Source organism: Bicyclus anynana, chromosome 3 (genome assembly GCF_947172395.1).
Source record: "Bicyclus anynana chromosome 3, ilBicAnyn1.1, whole genome shotgun sequence".
Taxonomy (NCBI): domain Eukaryota; kingdom Metazoa; phylum Arthropoda; class Insecta; order Lepidoptera; family Nymphalidae; genus Bicyclus; species Bicyclus anynana.
The window spans coordinates 10,917,135-10,937,204 of record NC_069085.1 but is presented as its reverse complement, the minus strand read 5'-3'; the positions used below and the strand labels follow the sequence as shown (position 1 = coordinate 10,937,204).

Genomic DNA, 20,070 nt, shown 5'->3' with positions numbered 1-20,070 from the left:
AGGAAGGCTATAGGCTATATATTATTCCCGTATTCCTACTGGAACAGGAACCACGCGGGTGAAAGCACGCGGCGTCAGCTAGTACTTTATTACTTGGAAGTATTTCGAGTCTGTACCAGGGCGCCCTAGTACGAAGTAAAGCCCTGGTATAAAAACCTGTTTGCGTAAATTCGTCTCATCTCTACTTTTTATCAACAAAGTACGGGAACATAACATTAAATCTAGTACTCATTATTTCGTATTGAAGACAACCCTAATTACCGTTGTTTAAATAGATGTAATAATAATAGCTGTAGGTGAATAAAACGATAGTCGAATAATCTTGTTCGAACTGAATTGCGCCTTATTGTGTCGTAGCGAGAGTCGCTATTTATTTTAATGACGTTGCGTAGTGAATCTTCTGTACTTGTATGTACATTTAAGTTTTTCATGGCAGTTCTCTTAGTTTATGTGTAAATCTATGGTTCTCAGTTTCGCCTACACACGGACGTAGATTATAGACGTTTAGTTTTAAGTTTTAACCATAGATTATTAACCTAATGTTTTAACCTTAAAACTGAAGGTCTGTAGCCCGCATTTGTAGAACGTATCCAATACAAACCAATGAAGCCAAACTACGTGTCAAGTCAGAAAGTGACAAAGACAATGACATGACACTGACCTGACAGTTACAAAATAGAAATTAGAATACTTTTACAAATTACAATTTACAACAACTATCTTGTGAATTTAAAATTACTGTCTCAACTTATTGATATGACTGGTTTTGGTAATGACAATGTTCACAGTTTGATATAATGAACCCAACGTCAGCGGTCTTTTATACTTTATATTAATCTTATTTGGTCAACACAACACAAATACAGTATGGAATCTCAATTTGTTAGTAAATTTAAACAACTTGATGCCTATGCCAAAACATTGGAAGATTTCAGGGTGAAAACGGCAACCGGCGCAATAAGTAAGTACTTACAATTTCTGTACACTTACCGAAAAAATATTTTGAATTACATTTATTTATGTGTTTATATTTTAGTTACAGTATCTGGTGCAGTAATAATGGTCCTGCTAATCCTCTCTGAGTTGCATACATATATGTCACCTAATATTTCAGAGGAATTATTTGTAGACACATCAAGAGGGCACAAACTAAGGATAAACTTTGATATTATTGTGCCTAGAATATCATGTGATTGTAAGTGTTACAATATATACTGAACAAGTGTTTTATTCTGATGAGTATGAAGAAGAATACAGATCTTCATGGTGCTCATGTAATATTTATCAATTCTAAACCCATATTCAGCCCATACTCACTGTTACACTAGTCTAAAGCAGAAATTGACTAGTCGCTAGTCAATTTCTGCTCACTGTTACACTAGTTTCCTTTCAGAAAGAGAAGGATTAGGCTAGTAGTCCACCACACTAGCCCAATGTGGATTAGCTTAATTAGTATACTTCCACCTAAATCAGACCATACTCACATATTTAATTTAATTGTGCATTTTTGATCTAGTTGCAAAACAAGTAAGAAAAAAAAAAAAGAGAAGCATTATATTAATCACTGTTTTTCATTCTTCTGAACTGTTGGTAAAGGGACTCCCAGTCCCACCTGACTTTTTGAAGCACTAGTGAATTGAGCTTTATTAGAATGAACAATTTTGGTACTTAGAACTTTGATGATTATACTATTTGACTTATTATATATTAATCAAAATATGAATTTATTGATATAAAATATTGTTATTTCCAGACTTAGTGTTAGATGCCATGGACTCTTCGGGGGAGCAACACCTACAAATGGACCACAATATACATAAACGAAGATTAGATTTAGATGGTCTACCAATAGAGGAACCAAAGAAACAAGAAATAGCTCTTTCCTCTACAGTTAGTTTTACATAATATAAGCTAAACACCTGAAATATGACAATCACAACAGGATTGTATAATCTAATCCTAATGGGGATTTATGATAAATCAAAATAAGATTGATTATGATTTTATACTAAATCAATAAAATGAATTTTTAAACTTTTAGGTAAAACAAAACTCATCAGAAGTAGCAAAAGTTATGTGTGGCAGCTGTTATGGTGCCGCCTTAAATGATACACAGTAAGATTTTGTACAATTTTACATTAGTTTTAAAAAGCCCAATACAGTCAAAACCATATGTTGAAGACATTGCAAAAGCCATAATTATCCCATATACACTATTTCCAATAGTTGTTGCAAACAATAAGACACCTCTTAACCTTTGATTTTAAGTTTGGACTTTAATTATCACCATTGTCACATAATATAACTTGACACTTCAAAAAAAGTGCTTGTAAATTAGCCCTAATTAAAATAAATAAATTGTGACAGTTATGGAGTTTAAATTTAAACAAGAAATATATTGAAAAATATTTTGAATAATGGTTTTGACTGTATCATCTAATTTCAGAGTTTTGTAATACTTGTAGGTGCTGTAATACTTGTGAAGATGTTAAAGAAGCATATAGAATAAAACGCTGGGCTTTACCTGATTTAGCAACAATAGAACAATGTAAAGATGACGAGTCATTAGAAAGAACGAACCTTGCTCTAAAAGAAGGATGTCAAATATATGGATACATGGAAGTTAACCGGGTATATGATTTCTAGTAGTTTACCCATATACATACTATTAGGATTGGAGAATATTATTCAGGAGTTTCTTACGTTATAATAATCAGCATTTATTACCATACAGAAACCATTTTTCTGTATGCTTATAAAGGCTAACTTTTATGTTACATACTACCTGACTCCGCGTGGTCTCACCCGCGTGGTTTCCGTTCCCGTAGGAATACGGGGATAATATATAACCTATAGCCTTTCTAGATAAATGGCCTATCTAACACTGAAAAAATTTTTCATTAGTTCCTTAGATTAGCACGTTCAACCAAACAAATAATACTACTCTTCAGCTTTATAATATTAGTATAGATTTACAATGCACAAACTTACCACCTTTTTTATTTATATACATTTAAATATGTTGACACAATGTTAATGTTTTAGGTTGGTGGTAGTTTTCACATAGCTCCAGGCAAAAGCTTTACCATTAATCATGTGCATGTACATGATGTACAACCATTTTCTTCGTCAGTGTTCAATACAACACATATAATAAAACATCTATCGTTTGGAACTGACATTGAAGGTGCTAATACAGCTCCATTGGATGGAGTACAGGGTGTGGCTACAGAAGGTATGGCAAGATTTTTTTAACCAAGTTAACCCTTCAGTATTATTTATTCCATTTATTATTTTATATTCTACTAGCGGATTCTCACTACTTTGTCCGCCCTTAGACCTCTTTAGTCCAACCCTTACAGTAGTATAGCTGTAAAAATTGAGTAACTTCTCCCATTTCCCTTCACTGCTCTGCTCCTATAGATCGTAGCGTGATGCACAGTATACTATAACCTGCCCAGGAGTATGAAGAATAATTGTAACAGTAAGTTTTGTTAAAATCCATCAAGTAGTTTTTATTTCTACATACAGACAAGAATTTTATTGTTTATTATCTATGATGAGATAAATGTTTGTTCGCTTATCTAACACCATCCCCATATGATTCACTTCAAGTTCTTGAACAAATTAGTTTTTATCTAAACTAATTTTATATTATAGGCTTTAAACAGGCTCTGAAACTACTGGGCTAATTTGAAAAGTTACTTAATGATTAGAATCCTACATTATCCCTGATTCCCACCAGAATGGAAAGTATGTGAGTGAAGTATACAATAAGTATGATTTTGCCATCCTTAAGAATATCCCTTTTTAATCAAAATTTTAATAAGCGTGTGGGGTACTGTATATAGGTAACTCAAGCCAAGTACAAATTAAAAATGAAGGTAGAAAACACATATAACTTCATACCATATTTATTTGAAATTTTGTATTCTTTTTTATAATTTTTTTTTCAAATAATAACTTTTGAATAACATATATCTAATTGTTCTAAGTTTTATTGATGAAATTTATTGTCTTTAATTGAGGAACAAGGTGAATGACAATAATTATTAGGTGTAATATAACCAGTAATTTAGATTTTACTGTTGATGGGATTTTGTTGATGAATGTGACACATGAAGTTTGTCTTTAGTATAGTAGTAGTAGTAGTAGTGACTAAAAATCGAACTTCAAAATACACTATGTTTTATTACACAACACTTATGCTCATAGCTGGGCACCGTTAATCAAATTGTTAACTTCGTTAATCGTTAATCCGCTACAAAAAAAGTTAGCTTCGTTAAACGTTAAAGCGTTACATGTCGGAAGAATTAACGCAAGTTAACGTTAATCGTTAATCCGTTAATATGACTGGTTAATATTGCATTTTTTTAAATTATTGTGTGAGATCCCCATTGGAAAAATAAAGGTGAGCACTGGAGAAAAGTGCCATAATTTGTTTTTAGTTGATTTTATCTATAATTTCAACATAAATATAGTAATTTGTTGATTTCTTTGAAAAAAAATTCTTTCATAATTTCTTACTTGTTTAAACCTGTTAATCACGTCGCGCGGTAAATAGTAGGCATTGGATTAACAATTAACGGACTTCTGCACGTTAACGGAAGTTAACGAGTCCGTTAACATTTTTAAAAGTTAACTTAAAAGTTAATCCGTTAATCAACATGTTAACTTCGTTGATTAACGGATTAACGAGTTAATGCCCAGCTATGCTTATGCTATGCTATACTTATCGGCACACTTTATACAAACAGTCTACTGAGAGTGAAAAATCTTTTATATATACCTATCTTTTAATAGTAGATAAATTTCAAAACAATAATGAATTATTTTACCACTTCACATCATAATGAAAAAACTAAACAAGGCCCACCAAATAAAAAATATGAAAATCTTTTAATTGTTTATCCTACTGTTCTATAAAAATAAAATTTCTCACTGCTGTTCTATAAAAAGGAAAGACTAAAGACTTGGAAACTTATTTTATATCAAATATAATAAGGTTCTATAAGGAAAATGAAATAGTATGATAACTTACAAACAAATTTATTTAAAATGAAGGATAATATGCTACTACATCATTATAATATTATATACAAGTGAATATGAAAACCCTAGATCAACAACGAATGCCAGTTCCTATGGCCATAAATGTCCCAAAAGTACCTCCACCTTGAAGCATAACTTTTCCAACTGAGTGAACTAGTTCCCTGCCTCTGGCACCATACCTGCAAGACAATAAGCAAAAATAACTTATTTTATTTTAAATGTAATTTTTTAAAATATGACATTAACTAACCATCTACATTTAGTATTTACCTTAAAGCTGTAAATCCACCAAATAAGCCGCCGCTTGCCATTCCAACACAAAATCCAATCATAAAACCCATTTTCATTTTATCAAAACATGTTGGGCCCTGACTTTGGTACATACCTCCAGGCACAGGCATTTTATAACTTTAGATATTTTCGTTGAACTTAAAGAAAAACGTTAATAGCGTTTAATAGAGGTTATTATTAAATAATTATTGTAAAGTAAGTAAATGAATTGAATTTTGATTATGACGCTTGACATTGACAGCTGTCTGCCAGTGACAAGTTGACAGCTGCTATGCTGTCATTGTCATTTCGGTTTCGCCAAAGACAATCACCAGACAAAAACTAAATTCTGGTTGGTCCATAGATTCAAAAGTCAAGTTGGTTAGTATCGTTCAGCAAGCTGACTACAAATCACTACGTCCAATGTCGACTGTGCTAACGTCTAAGGCCTACATCGGACTACTTTATTTTAGTCGAGTACGAAAGATTTTTGGGCGGTAAATCCAAAAATTGTTCATAGTAGACTAAAATTAGTCTATACGGCCTATAATGGATCTATTACGTCTGTCGTCTAGTCTCTTAATGTCCAGTGCTTCCTATTGAATATATTCCAAAAATGTCCAATGTAACACATCTTCAAGTAAGCCGTATGGTCTAATACTATATACTAACTCTAACTATTTACATTATACCCGTAATCATAAAAATAATAATTACTTTATGCGATTTTTCTTTCATATTACATACTAGCGGACACCCACGACTTTTTCCGGGTGAAATTCTACAAATTTTAATTATTGTATAAATAAGAAAAGGTTTAAATTGAATTTATTGTCGTTAAATGTGCGGCTTTGCCGTGGTTCTATAGGTATTTTATCTAAATCCCGAACGGATCAACTGATTGATTTTATTTTTTGTTTGAAATGAAAAAATAGTCTTATTTGATAAAAATTAATAGGGGAGTCTTATTTGATAAAAATTGGCACAAGAAGGCCGTCCTCACAAAATAGTGAATTACATATTTTTTTCTCAACCCTCCAATATGCGTATCAAATGATAATGCTTGACTACAGACAAAACAAGGCAAATTTAAAATCCAAGATGGCCGCCGGTAGGTCTTTAAAATTTTGTTTTTGTTTTTCTAGGTGCTGTTATGTTCCAGTATTATTTAAAAATAGTTCCAACAGTATACATTAAATTAGACAATACAATTTTACATACAAATCAGTTCTCTGTAACAAGACATCGAAAACCTGTATCTAATGTAAATGTTGAATCTGGTATGCCAGGGGCTTTTTTCAGTTATGAACTATCACCCCTAATGGTAAAATATACAGAAAAGGAAAGGTATGTGAAATTTAATCTACACATTGATGTAATATAATATAGATCGGATTTGTTTATTGATCCTGAATTAAGCAGACATACTGATTATTTTATGAAGGCTGAAAGTTGCCAGTCTAACCCCCAATGAGTATACTATAGTACAAGACGGAGGCCCTGGGTGCTATCCCCGGCTGGCCCGATTGAGGTTTTCTTAATTAGTTCAGGTGTGGCTGGTGGAAGGCTTCGGCCGTGGCTTATCGCCCTACCTGCAAAGAAGTACCGCCAAGCGATTTAGCGTTCTGGTACGATGTCGTATAACGCCAAGCGATTTATCGTTCTGGTTCGATGGTGTGTAGCGTTCTGGATCCTACTCCTAACAAGTTAAGCCCTCTTTCATCTTAAATTGCATCATTCACTTACCATCAGGTAAGATTGTAGTCAAGGGCTAACAAAAAAAAATAGTTTAGGCCATGTTGGCTATGGATGGTAAAGGGGCTATATCCTTAGTTTTGGGAGGACCTGGGTTCTGATTCTAAGCTAAGGGTCTAGCCACCTCTTATTACCTTCCAGCATCCATGGACTACTTTAATATTTTTGAAAGGTTATAATATTTTATTTTACAATTGTTCTCTTTATACGAAAATAAAATCCCATTATTTTTCATTTTTAGTTGTATTTTCATATCATTATTAACTTAAATAACATATTTCTGCAATAACACGTACATTATGTCAATAACAAGTGTGAAAAGACAACTTGGCCTTTAATTGTACCGAATCGTAAATCTATGTTATAATGGTTGTCAATAACATTAAAATTATCTATTACAATATATTAGTCAGGGATCCGTAGAACATTTTGTACAACTGATTACTATCAAGTTAATTTCTCATGAGTAGCTTCATCTCATTGAGACAATCAACCGTTTTATTTACGAAAATTCTCGATTCTGGTAGCCAACTGAGTTACCAGGAAATTAAAATTTCTCAGCGTCGGGACGAGATAATGTGCCACGCAATTTGTAGAACATTGTGCTGTTAAGTTTTGTATAACTATTAATTAATCAACAGTTAAAAAAACATCTGGTTAGTAACAACTTTTGATACACTATCCTTATCCCAACTTGTATCAATAACGAGGTTATTAAAAGTGGTTATTAACCAGCTGTTTTTTTTTACTGTTACTGTTGTCAATAGTTATACAATTTAACAGCCACAATGTCCTACAAATTGCGTGGTACGTTATCTCGTACAGACGCTAGTGGCTTTCCAGTGGTAAAAGAAATTTTCATTTCACCTTAACTCAGTTAGCTACCAAAATCAAGAATTTTCGTAAATAAAAAAAGTTGATCGTCTCACCTAGATAAAGCTACTCACGAAAAATTTACTTGTTAGTAATCAGTTTGTCAAAAATGTTCTACGGATCCCAGACTATATGCCTTAACACTATCTGTGCACATATTAAACACAAGGTAATTTGTTTTTGGTCTCATCTAGGATCATAGCTGATCTAAGTTTATTAAATCTATGAATTTCATGTGTTATGTATTGTTAATTTAATGATGAAATGTTTTCAATTTTTGTTGCAGATCAATAGGCCATTTTGCTACAAATATTTGTGCAATTGTGGGAGGAGTGTTCACTGTCGCTGGCATTTTTGATACCCTTTTATATCATTCACTTAATGCTATTCAACACAAAGTTGTTCTAGGAAAAGCAGGCTAAATAACAACAAGTTCTACAAAGTTTTTAGAAATATGTTGAAATCATCAACATGACATTTACCATAATTTCTACAAAACTCTACATCAGTATCTTCATATAATGCTGTAATTGGTACATAGTTTTCTTTATTAGGATTATATTGAGCCCTTCCCAACTTTTCTAAGAACATATGTCTTTGTTTTATTAGAAAATTTCGATATAGAAGCACATTGGAATGACGCAATATAGTAGAATGCTGTATTTTCATGACATTGTGGAGATAATTAAATCTCTGTAGCAAGGATTTCTGATCTGAAACAAAAATTATTAAAATTAATTATGCAAAAAATAATATATTTTTCATCCAAATTTTAGTTGCCTTGTAATTTACAACCCCATTTGACATTTAAATAAGGATATTTTAATTTAATAGAGATAACCTCATTTAGATGAAAATATTGTATAAACTCACTAAAATAAGATGCTAGATTAACGTCTAGCATCTCATTTTACTTATTATTTCCATGAGAATATGGATATAAAATATAACTTATGACACTCACAAATAACATGGCTTTCCAGTGGTAAAAGAATTTTCAAAATTGTTTCAGTAACCAGAGATTTCCCCTACAATAACAGAAATCTCTTTATAACATTAGTATAGATAGGTAAAGACTATACAATTAAGACAACATGTGCTCACATATTTATAGATCATTGACATCAAAAATCTCAAAACCCTCCCTGATTCTTAGCACAAAATTACTTAAGTATTATATATTTGCCAATTTTTTTTTTAATTTACCAAAAAGAACTATAAACAGTTTCCCTGAATCACCATTGGTTTTCAAGTTCTCCTTACTATTCCAGTTGAAAAAAAAACTAATTATTAATATTGATAGCTAATTTATCTATACTAATATTATAAAGAGGTAAAGTTTGTAAGTTTGTCACATTTTTTAAATGGGGTAATCTTCGGAACTACTGGTCCGATTTTAAAAATTCTTTCACCAGTAGAATGCTACATTATCGGGGAGTGCTATAGGCTATATTTTATATTGGTATCATACATATTAGCCGAGTTATCACAGGTTTTGTCATACAGGTCGGACTGAAAATCCTCTTAAACAGACTTATTCGCATGCGCTGCCTTAACTATTGTGTAAAATTGAAATTAATGTATGGAGACTTTATGTATCTTTATAAGTTCTACAAAAAAGTCCGCGACACCATATATCTATCTTCTATATATTAGCAGATAGTACCTTTTGTGTTTTAAAAATTATTAATTTTATATACTTAGGTTTACGTCATTATTTATACAACTAAACTTTAATCCTTATTAAAATAAATTATTTAATAATCACAAGGATATTATGGAGATAAGATTTGCCCTCTACAGTATGTTAATTACTTAAATAGTTTCGGAGATAATACAAAATTTCTAAAAGACGCAGAAATTCCGCTATATGACGCCCGGCGCTTTCATTTACGTAGTTCCCGTTCCCGGGTGAATATGGGGATCAAACATAGCCTATGACACTCGCAAATAACGTAGCTTTCTATTGGTAAAACAATTTTCCAAATCGGTCCAGTAGATCCAGAGATTACCTCCTACAACCACACGAACTTTACCTCTTTATATTATTAGCATAGAAGTCTCTATTTCTCTTGGTCATACCACCACTCTCGAAGGACTGGACCGATTTTGCTAAGGGTAGGAGTAAGATAGAGAAGTTACAGGGTAGGGTAGGGTACAGGTAGGGAAGCGTAGGGGTAGGGTAGGTTTAGGGCCGGGTTTAGGGTAGTGGTAGGGTAGGGGTAGGGTAGAGGTACGGGTAGGATAGGGAAGTGGTAGGGTAGGGGTAGGATAGGCATGAGATAAGGGTACGGGTGGGATAGGGGTAGGAAAGGGATAGGGTACGGGGAGGGTAGGGGTAGGAAGGAGGAAAGGGTGTTGGTAAGGTAGGTGTAGGGTAGGGGTAGGTTTGGGGTAGGGTAGGGGTAGGGTGGGGGTAGGGGTAGGGTAGATGTAGGGGTTGGGTAGGGTAGGGTTGGGGTAGTGTTACGGTAGGGTAGGGGTAGTAGTAAAGTTGACATCGAAATTTACGCGGACGAAGTCGCGGGCGTCCGCTAGTTTATAATAAAAATGTTTTGCATATTATAAAAATACATAACAGGCATACATAATACATAATGAAAGAATACATACTCAACATCCATAATTTTGGTTTATCCAAAATCAAAAACTTGATTTCATTATCATCAAATCCCATTTCCTCCTTAATTACAAAGGAATTTGTGTTTACATGATGTAAATTATATGTAATAATTTTAGGCTGTTTAGTTGCCAGCTGCCGTATTTCATTACCAGATAAACTAAACTTTTGTTGAAAAAAGCCCAATCGTTTATCAATTCTTAAGGTGCTGTAACAGAAAACATTGTTATGAATTTTACACAAAGTCATTTTAAAATATGAATGGTAGGGAAGATTACCAAGGATTTGAAGAAGATCACTGTAACTAACTTTTCCATTTGATGGATTTTTATCAACCAGAATAATTGTTTGTGATCATTCTGTTTTTGAAACCTACATATAAAAAAAAATTAATGTTTGTTTACTACAAATATTCATTCACATTTATAATATAATCCTAATTTCTATGTAAATTTCTACTACATAAGTTACTAAGTGACGCCGCGCGGTTTCAACCGTGTGATTCCCGTCCCAGTAGGAATATGGGGATAATATATAGCCTATAGCCTTCCTCGAAAAATGGGCTAACTAACACTTGAAAGAATTTTTCAAATCGGACCAGTAGTTCCTGAGATTAGCGCGTTCAATCAAATAAACAAACAAATTATTCAGCTTTATAATATTATAGTATAGATGGTAGAGATTACCTGAACATCAACCAGAAAGGATTCCTTGATAAAATTCGTTTTATGTCATCTTGATTGAAATGTTTTGATTGTAAGTAATTCACTCTCACTTCAAGGTCTTCTATAGCTTCACACAAAATGAGAGGGTTTTTTGTAATAAAGGGCCCAATATTATCCACATGAATATAATCTTTTAAAAACAGGATATGTTTCTGTATATCATTAACTAAGTCTAACTTCAGTATTTTATTTACAATATGAGGTTTCTTTTCAATTTTACTGAGATTAACATTTAAATGAACCAAATTTTGCAGCGACTGTGAGGTGTTAATATAAGCGGATAAATTGAATGATTCAGGAAAATAGGGAGTGATATCAGACACATCTTTTAAGGTATTTACAGGATTTTCTGGTATCTTTCCTCTAACATCAAGTAAATTAACTGAATTGGTGACAAATCGTATATTAGATTTAACACTAATTAAAAAATATCTTCTTATAGTATATGACAAGTTCATGATTATATAGTATTATCTGAAATCTTAAGATTATAAATATATATTATTTATACTATAATTCGGGATGTCTTCGTATTAGATAAATTAGTTTTAGTAGACTGTTTGTTGTACAATACACACTATTCCCATTACCCTCAAATAAATTATATGATAATTTTATAGTACATATCACAGATCACTTCAGCATAGTAATAACAATACACATTCACATCGCTGAGTAAAAATAGAAAAATTATCAATTTTGGTATTTCCTAAATATTATAGAATTCCAATTCATTCACAATCAAAACAACGTGACTGAATTAAGAAATTAAATGAAATATACAGAAACACAGACATAAAATAGCCACAACAGAAACGTCATTTTTTTTTATACTAATGACAAACGTCAAATGAAGACCATAGCCACCCATAAAGTTGTGGTCTGTGATAGCCACAACTAAAACTGGCTCTGGGTTCTGGCTCTTTTGAGCCTTACGACGGATTATCACAATGTGTATTGACCAACACAAGGCGACACCGTGAGGCCTAGTTCGCACTACTTTATTATATTAGTCGAGTACGAACGATTTTTGAAAAATGGAGAACGTTCACTAGTTTCAAATGTTGGCGTTCTGTATTCTCCGTTGAAAATAAAAAAATCTCGTGAAATTCTCGTATTTCGATACGTTAATTAGTTCTCAAGATATGGAATTTTAAAGTGTGCCCGCGGCGATAACCCGCGTTTAACGTGCGTGACGTCATCATACAACACTTGCACAGCCCGTTCAGGCAATTTCGTACTTCTGCCTTAGCTACTGACGAATTAATGGTTAACCATTAATCAAAGAGTAAATTAATATAAGGGCCAGTAGTTCGTAAATATGAAATTTACGAACGGGCCGGGCAAGTGTTGTACGATGACGTCACGTACAATATTGCGATTGTAAGCGGGAGTCGATATTTATGCGAACTTTGAATGCATGTAAAATCATAACTTTTAAATAAAACAAAAACTAGTGTATTTGTATTTATAAAAGCTTTAATGTAACAAAGTTTCAAGTGATTTTGAGTAGTCTGTCTTTAGCCGATTTAGTACAGTACACATTGTAGGCCAAAATCAACTATAACCTCCGATATCGTTGAATCTCCATAGATTTGGATGAAGATTTGGAATCAAGTATGCTTTACCCTCTACTTAAGAAGTGGCATATGCTCGTCTTGCGCTTTTTGCATTTTAGGGGTGAAATCCACCCCTAGTTAAAAATGGGAAAAATGCAGATTAAACCTATCTGACATAAGAAATTGTGTTTAATTACATAAAATACATGTATTTTAAATTTGATTTTAGTTAATTTTTAAACGTTTTTAGCAACCAGCCTTTAAATCGAAAATCATGAAAAAATATTTTTTGTATTTCTGAGTTTTAAAATCGCATATAAGCAGTTTGTTTGATACTTATGATATGATTTTTGATTTACAGTGAAATTTAAACCGTTAAAAGTTACCCCCATAATAAAATATAATTAGTTTTTTATATAATAACTCCGTTAATTTTCAAGACCATTTATTCGTTCATTCAAAAACCATTTAAACGGTAATTTCAAAATCTATAAGATCATATTAAAACAAAGTCCTTGGTTTTTAAAAGTTAAGGGTTTAAAGGATCCCGGTTACATGGTTCTCGCAGTACAAGTTAGGCTTTAAACGTCTCTATATCGGTTATTTTTTATTCTATTAAAATGAAATAAACAAAAAATCTTCGTTAAAAAAGTAACTCAACTTTTGTAATTTATATTTTTTACGAATATATAATATTTTACAAGTTATTTTCAAAAGAAAATGAAATTTACGAAAAACTGAAAAATTTCAAAATTCAAAATTCAAAATTCATTTATTTCAAGTAGGCTCAGTTTACAAGCACTTTTGACACGTCAGTTGACTATTTGTAAAGATTCTACCACCGGTTCGATTTTACTTAATCATACTTTTATTCAAAAATAAGCATTCTAAACTGGTACAATTTTTTAAAGTTATCTTGAATGAAAAAAAGAAAGTTCTTTAGTAAGAACCATAAATTTCAGTTTTTGTGGAAATGGTGAAGGTTTTATTTTTCGTTTTTTCCACAAAAAATTCGAAAGAGTCATCTTATTATTATCTTAACTTGCTCAATTTTGGAGCTATTAACTTTTTACAGTATTCATTAGAAAGATATTTTTAGGAACTTTAAAAAATGTTCAGAAAGTGTATCATAAAATGCATTGGTTTCCCGCTTAGACCATTAAAAATAATGGACCTGTTTCGCACCCAAATTCACCAACAAAAAGTCTGGTGTATTTTGAGGGGGACGAGGTAAACTCACACATGGAAAACATTTAACACCATTAAATACATTATGTGTCCTTAAACTACGCACAACTATATAGTTGACTCGCAATACACACACGCGTAATTTTTAGACAGACTAACCAACACATCGCTTAGACTATCCACAGAATATACATTACCTGTAAGACAGATTACTTCATCGATTTTTTGCTGTTCCGTCAAAAGAATCGATTCTTTTTAGAAATCGTTTTTATTACAAATTTAACAAAATTATGGTAGAAATACTTACAAATGAAACGTTACTCCATCTTTTACTAAACTACAAGTTTTTTCCGTTTTTTATGCCATTCAACTACACAAACCGGCATTTTTAGGGAGCTCTTTACACGACGAAAACGATTACAACTATGAAACATCGATTCTATAGCAACAGTTTTTATAAACGCGTTAGATCATTGATTCATGATCTTTGACAAAGGGGTAACGGTTTACGAGGCAGGTCCTTTCTTTTTAATGGTCTAAGGTTTCCCGTTAAATAAGATTGAGTTCTTAGATTCAAGTAGTCGAATAAAAAATATATACAATTACCTATAGCTCACTTTGAATTAATAATAGATGGATTTTCAAAATAGGAATTTGTTTGTTGTTTTATAACATTTAATGTTGAAAATAACATATATTTTGTAAAAACGAAAAACCGCTATATAACATGTATTTTTATCACGAAAGTTGTCCCCATATCAAGTTGGCCCTATGTCACTTTTGTTTCATATGTTCCCACCTACTCACTAATTTTCATGAAAATCGATGAAGGTTCAACGAAAACGGAGGTGAAAACTTTCATTCACTGTACTACTTGTGGTGAGAGTAAATCGCCGAAATACCGCGCGGCCAATAACTCAATTGCCATTACAAAAGGACAAAAGGTATGTCAACTGACATTGACATTTTATGATCTCACCGTCATTTGACGTTTGTTTGTGGTCTTTCTCTTTCACTCATCACTGGTTGTGGCTGGTAGCTGCTTCATTTGTGGTCTGTGGGTAGCTGGCCTGGCTGCGATAATTTTGGACTTCGGTGTAGTGCACCGTAAACTAATTATTTTCCGCATAATTCGATCTACGTGTTCACTATTCAGCTTTCAGTAGTTTCTGGATTTTGGTATCTTTCTGTACAAAGGTAATTTATTTTTGTACTGTACTAACATTTTACCAATAAGTTATAGGTATATCTCTGCAGAATGTGCATGCTATACTTGGTTCAAAGTTGTAGTAATTCATTGACTTTCACCAAGTACAATATGTGTAACACTTACCATATGGCATTATATTGATTATTTTTTAAATAAGTAAGCATTATACAGATCTTATTTTCACATAATGATGATAACCCCAAAGATTGCCTTATTGCATAAATATTATAATAGTTGCATACATATGTTACACTTGCACACGTTTTGTTTGTAGTAAGGACTGACTTTATTGTTAACATGAAGTTATTTTAAACAGAACCTTACATTTTGTGTAACCAACTATTTAACAAAGATTGACAATTTAAAATCATATCTTACTGCTATGTAATGTCTTTTTCCTGTAGAAAGTTTAATAAGATTTAGACCAATAATTCTGCTATAAAGTAGATTGGCATGCCCTACATTGGAGCAATAGTATTCAAAATGAGCAACAAATTTGTATCAACATAGTAAAGTGAACTTTATAATGTGTAAGTGTTGGAACATATCCATATGTTTCAATTTTCTGTTTAATTTTTTTAAAATACAATTTGTAATCTAGATGTCCTATAATATTCATGACTCATACATCTAGACCCCTTTATTTCATTATAAATTATATTTATCCAAATGAGTTTTAACTATTTTAAATCTAAATTCAAATCTGCAGCCTTATCCACCACATGGTGGCTGTTTAAAATATTAAATACTAGTGGATGCCTCCGACTTCGTCCGCGTGAAACTCAATATAAACTTTCAACTACTCCTACCCCTTAAATTTTTTAAATTTCTTCTGTCATAAGAACCTTCTCCTGACAATAACAAATACATCAAAAAAAAAGTTAAATCAGTCCAGCCATTCACACATGATGTGTGACCAGGGGATATATGGATTCATTTATATATATATATAGTTGAAAGGTGCAGTAAAATGGATATTTACATTGCAAATGATTAGATTTATTGCATTGAGATTGTTTTTTAATACTACCCTGGTGTAATACTAACCTTTTATCTCAGTAAACTCGAAGTTGTTGACTGTTTTTTATTCAATTTAACTACACAAACCAACATTTTTAGGGATTTCTGTACACAACAATAATGATTACAACAATGAAACAGTTTTTATATACACATTACATTGTTTATTCTTGATCTTTGACAGAGGGTTAATGTCTGATGAGGTAGGCACCTTGTAATTGGTCTGAGCATTTTATGTAATATAGTATACAGGTCCATTTTGATATAGTTTGTTGTCTATTCTGAATACTGTATTTTAAAGTAGATTAGAATTAAATCTATCACAACACTGTCTTTAATTAAAATAATGAATATGTTAAAATTTTTAAACCTACACGTTTCAAGTGCTTTGCTTGAAGTTTATATAATGAAACTTTTGTCTTTTCTTTAACAGGTAAACTACCAGAATGGATACTTCAATGACTGGAAGTCAAATCAGAAGTAGTTTCATTGATTTTTTTATCTCTAAAGGGCATAAGTATGTCCACTCTTCTTCAACAATTCCCCATGATGATCCTACTTTACTGTTTACAAATGCAGGAATGAATCAATTCAAACCAATATTTTTGGGAACTATTGACCCAAACTCTGACATGGGTCAATATGTAAGGGTAGTCAACACACAAAAATGTATAAGAGCTGGAGGCAAGCACAATGATTTAGATGATGTAGGAAAAGATGTTTATCATCATACTTTTTTTGAAATGATGGGTAACTGGTCATTTGGTGATTATTTCAAAAAGGAAATTTGTAGCTGGGCTTGGGAACTTCTCACTGATGTTTACAAGCTATCAGGAGATAGGTTATATGTAACATACTTTGGGGGAGATGAGGCATCTGGATTAGAACCAGATTTGGAGTGCAAAAATATATGGATTAATTTGGGTGTACCTGAATCTCATATACTCCCAGGAAGTATGAAAGACAACTTTTGGGAGATGGGGGAGACAGGTCCTTGTGGGCCATGTTCTGAATTGCATTATGATCGAATTGGTGGCAGAAATGCAGCAAACCTTGTAAACATGGATGACCCGGATGTTCTTGAAATTTGGAATTTGGTGTTCATACAATTTAACAGAGAAATGGATGGATCATTAAAAGCACTACCAAAAAAGCATATTGATTGTGGGCTAGGATTAGAGAGATTAGTTTCTGTAATTCAAAATAAAAGAGCAAATTATGATACAGATTTTTTCATGCCCATATTTCAAGCTATACAAAACGGAACTAAAATAAGACCTTACACTGGTAAAGTTGGGGCAGATGATACAGATGGAATTGATATGGCATACAGAGTCTTGGCTGATCATGCAAGAACTTTAACCATAGCTTTGTCTGATGGTGGGCACCCAGACAACACAGGAAGAGGCTATGTTCTAAGAAGGATTTTAAGAAGAGCAGTGCGTTTTGCATCTGAGAAACTAAATGCAAAGCCTGGGTTTTTTGGATCTTTAGTTAATACTGTTGTAAAATTATTGGGTGATGTATTTCCTGAAATTACAAAAGACCCAGAATCTATAATTCAAACTATTAATGATGAAGAAATCCAATTTTTAAAAACTCTTTCTCGAGGTAGGAATTTGCTCAACAGGACCATTGAGAAACTTGGTGATTCAAAAACAGTACCTGGTGATGTTGCTTGGAGGATGTATGATACATATGGTTTTCCAATTGATCTAACACAATTGATGTGTGAAGAAAAAAACTTAGCAATTGATATGGAAGCTTATGAAAGAGCTAAAAAAGAATCTCAATTGTCCTCCCAAGGAAAATCTGTTGGACAGGAAGACTTGATTGCCTTAGACATTCATGCAATTAGTCATTTGCAAGAGATTGGCATGCCAATTACAGATGACTCCCCAAAATATAATTATACACCATCTTCTAATGAAAAAGAAGCAGAATATGAATTTGCACCATGTACAGGAACAGTTTTAGCATTATGTAGAAATAAAGAGTTTGTAAATGAAATTACAAGTGGTCAAGAAGGTGGCGTCATTTTAGATCGCACTAGCTTCTATGCTGAACAAGGAGGACAAATATTTGATGAAGGATACATGGTTAAAACTGATGATGACAGTGTAGAATTTACAGTAAATAATGTACAAGTCAAGGGTGGTTATATTCTTCATACAGGAAAAGTTGAGGGTACACTTAAAGTTGGAGACAAAGTATTATTGCATATAGATACAGAAAGACGTCGCTTGGTCATGAATAATCATACTGGGACCCATGTTCTAAATAATGTTTTGAGAAAAGTTCTTGGAAATGATTCTGATCAACGTGGCTCCCTAGTAATGCCAGATCGGTTGAGGTTTGATTTTACTAATAAAGGTCCTATGACTGTCAAACAGATAAAAGACACAGAAGATCAAATCAAAGAAATTATAAATTGTAATAAGCGTGTTTACGCTAAACACACCAGCTTAAGTGCAGCTAAAAAAATTAATGGTCTCCGTGCTATGTTCGATGAACATTATCCAGACCCAGTTCGCGTTGTTTCTGTTGGAATACCTGTTGAAGAATTGGAAAATAATCCTGAGGGCACTGCTGGATTTGACACATCTGTGGAATTTTGTGGTGGGTCACACTTGCACCAAACTGGACATATTGGAGATTATGTTATTGTTAGTGAAGAAGGAATAGCTAAAGGTATTCGAAGAATTGTAGCTTTTACTGGTCCAGAAGCTACAAAAGCAATTAATAAATTGAGCATTCTAGAAAATGAAGTCAATAATATTGCCAACTATGTCAAAGATCAGGGTGATAATATTGATAACAAAGAAATCGTCAAAAAAATCGTTGATCTCACTAATGATGTATCTCACGCTCAGATAGCTTATTGGAAAAAAGAAGAATTAAGAACAATGCTTAAAAATCTAAAGAAACAACTTGATGACAAAGAAAGAGCTGCTAAAGCTATGACTATCAATTTAGTAATTGAGAAAGCTAAGGAAATATGTCTACAAGATAACTCCTCAGATGTTATTGTATCTGAATTAAAAGCATTTAATAATACAAAAGCATTAGATGGAGCTTTAAAACAAGTTAAGCTATTACAGCCTAACGCAGCTGCTATGTTTTTTTCTGTTGATGATGATTCCAATAAAATATTTTGTTTAGCAGCTGTGCCTAAAAATCTTATCGAAAAAGGTCTATTGGCATCAGAATGGGTTCAGGCTGTTGTGCCAATCATGGGGGGCAAGGGTGGAGGAAAGGCCGAGTCTGCCCAAGCTTCTGGAAATAACCCGAAAGGGCTTTATGAAGCTATTAAGATTGCGCGCAATTTTGCAGAAAATAAATTGTCTTAATTTCTGTTGCACTACAAACCAGTAATGCATGTAATTTATTATTTCTTTTCAATTGTATTGATAGCGTTGTAATTATTTTTGTTATGCTCATGAAATAATTTAAATAAATGTCTAATGTTTTTTCATTTGTCTATGAAGCCAAATTTTTTTTTAATTCCTTACAAGTTATACCTTGACTACAATCTCACCTGATGGTAAGTGATGAGGCAATCTAAGATGAAAGCGGGCTAAATTGTTAGGAGGAGGATGAAAATCCACACCCCTTTCGGTTTCTACACGACCTCATACCGGAACGCTAAATCGTCTTTGTCGGTATCAATCAAGAAAACCTCAATCGGCCCAGCCGGGGATCGAACCCAGGACCTCCGTCTTGTAAATTTGCGCTACGGAGGCCGTCAGACTACAATAATATACCAATAAAATAGATGTGACCGATACAGCCAAGACT

At 32.7% G+C, this 20,070-nt stretch overlaps 4 protein-coding genes across 5 annotated transcripts; 2 read left to right on the top strand and 2 right to left on the bottom strand.

Annotated features, from left to right (window-relative positions):
• The first annotated feature begins 658 nt into the window (after positions 1 to 658).
• LOC112058555 (endoplasmic reticulum-Golgi intermediate compartment protein 3) lies at positions 659 to 8,720 on the top strand. The gene is made up of 8 exons (XM_024099459.2): positions 659 to 961; positions 1,037 to 1,195; positions 1,754 to 1,890; positions 2,042 to 2,115; positions 2,466 to 2,631; positions 3,046 to 3,235; positions 6,468 to 6,669; positions 8,237 to 8,720. The coding sequence occupies exons 1-8, from the start codon at positions 868 to 870 to the stop codon at positions 8,370 to 8,372; spliced, it is 1,158 nt and encodes a 385-aa protein (XP_023955227.2). The 5' UTR covers positions 659 to 867; the 3' UTR covers positions 8,373 to 8,720.
• On the bottom strand, positions 5,034 to 5,571 carry LOC112058558 (reactive oxygen species modulator 1). The gene is made up of 2 exons (XM_024099461.2): positions 5,323 to 5,571; positions 5,034 to 5,231 (listed from the first exon to the last, which is right to left on the bottom strand). The coding sequence occupies exons 1-2, from the start codon at positions 5,451 to 5,453 to the stop codon at positions 5,123 to 5,125; spliced, it is 240 nt and encodes a 79-aa protein (XP_023955229.1). The 5' UTR covers positions 5,454 to 5,571; the 3' UTR covers positions 5,034 to 5,122.
• On the bottom strand, positions 7,302 to 13,547 carry LOC112058556 (transcription termination factor 3, mitochondrial). Of its 2 annotated transcripts, XM_052890027.1 has the most exons (4): positions 11,257 to 13,547; positions 10,564 to 10,778; positions 8,915 to 8,978; positions 8,531 to 8,663 (listed from the first exon to the last, which is right to left on the bottom strand). In XM_052890027.1, the coding sequence occupies exons 1-3, from the start codon at positions 11,751 to 11,753 to the stop codon at positions 8,959 to 8,961; spliced, it is 732 nt and encodes a 243-aa protein (XP_052745987.1). In that variant the 5' UTR covers positions 11,754 to 13,547; the 3' UTR covers positions 8,531 to 8,663; positions 8,915 to 8,958. The 2 variants fall into 2 exon arrangements, with proteins under 2 accessions (XP_023955228.1, XP_052745987.1); XM_024099460.2 differs by lacking the exon at positions 8,915 to 8,978 and having other exon boundaries at positions 7,302 to 8,663; positions 11,257 to 12,071.
• Positions 13,548 to 15,081: 1,534 nt separating this feature from the next.
• LOC112058554 (alanine--tRNA ligase, cytoplasmic) lies at positions 15,082 to 19,759 on the top strand. The gene is made up of 2 exons (XM_024099458.2): positions 15,082 to 15,239; positions 16,706 to 19,759. The coding sequence occupies exon 2, from the start codon at positions 16,719 to 16,721 to the stop codon at positions 19,620 to 19,622; it is 2,904 nt and encodes a 967-aa protein (XP_023955226.2). The 5' UTR covers positions 15,082 to 15,239; positions 16,706 to 16,718; the 3' UTR covers positions 19,623 to 19,759.
• Positions 19,760 to 20,070: the final 311 nt, after the last annotated feature.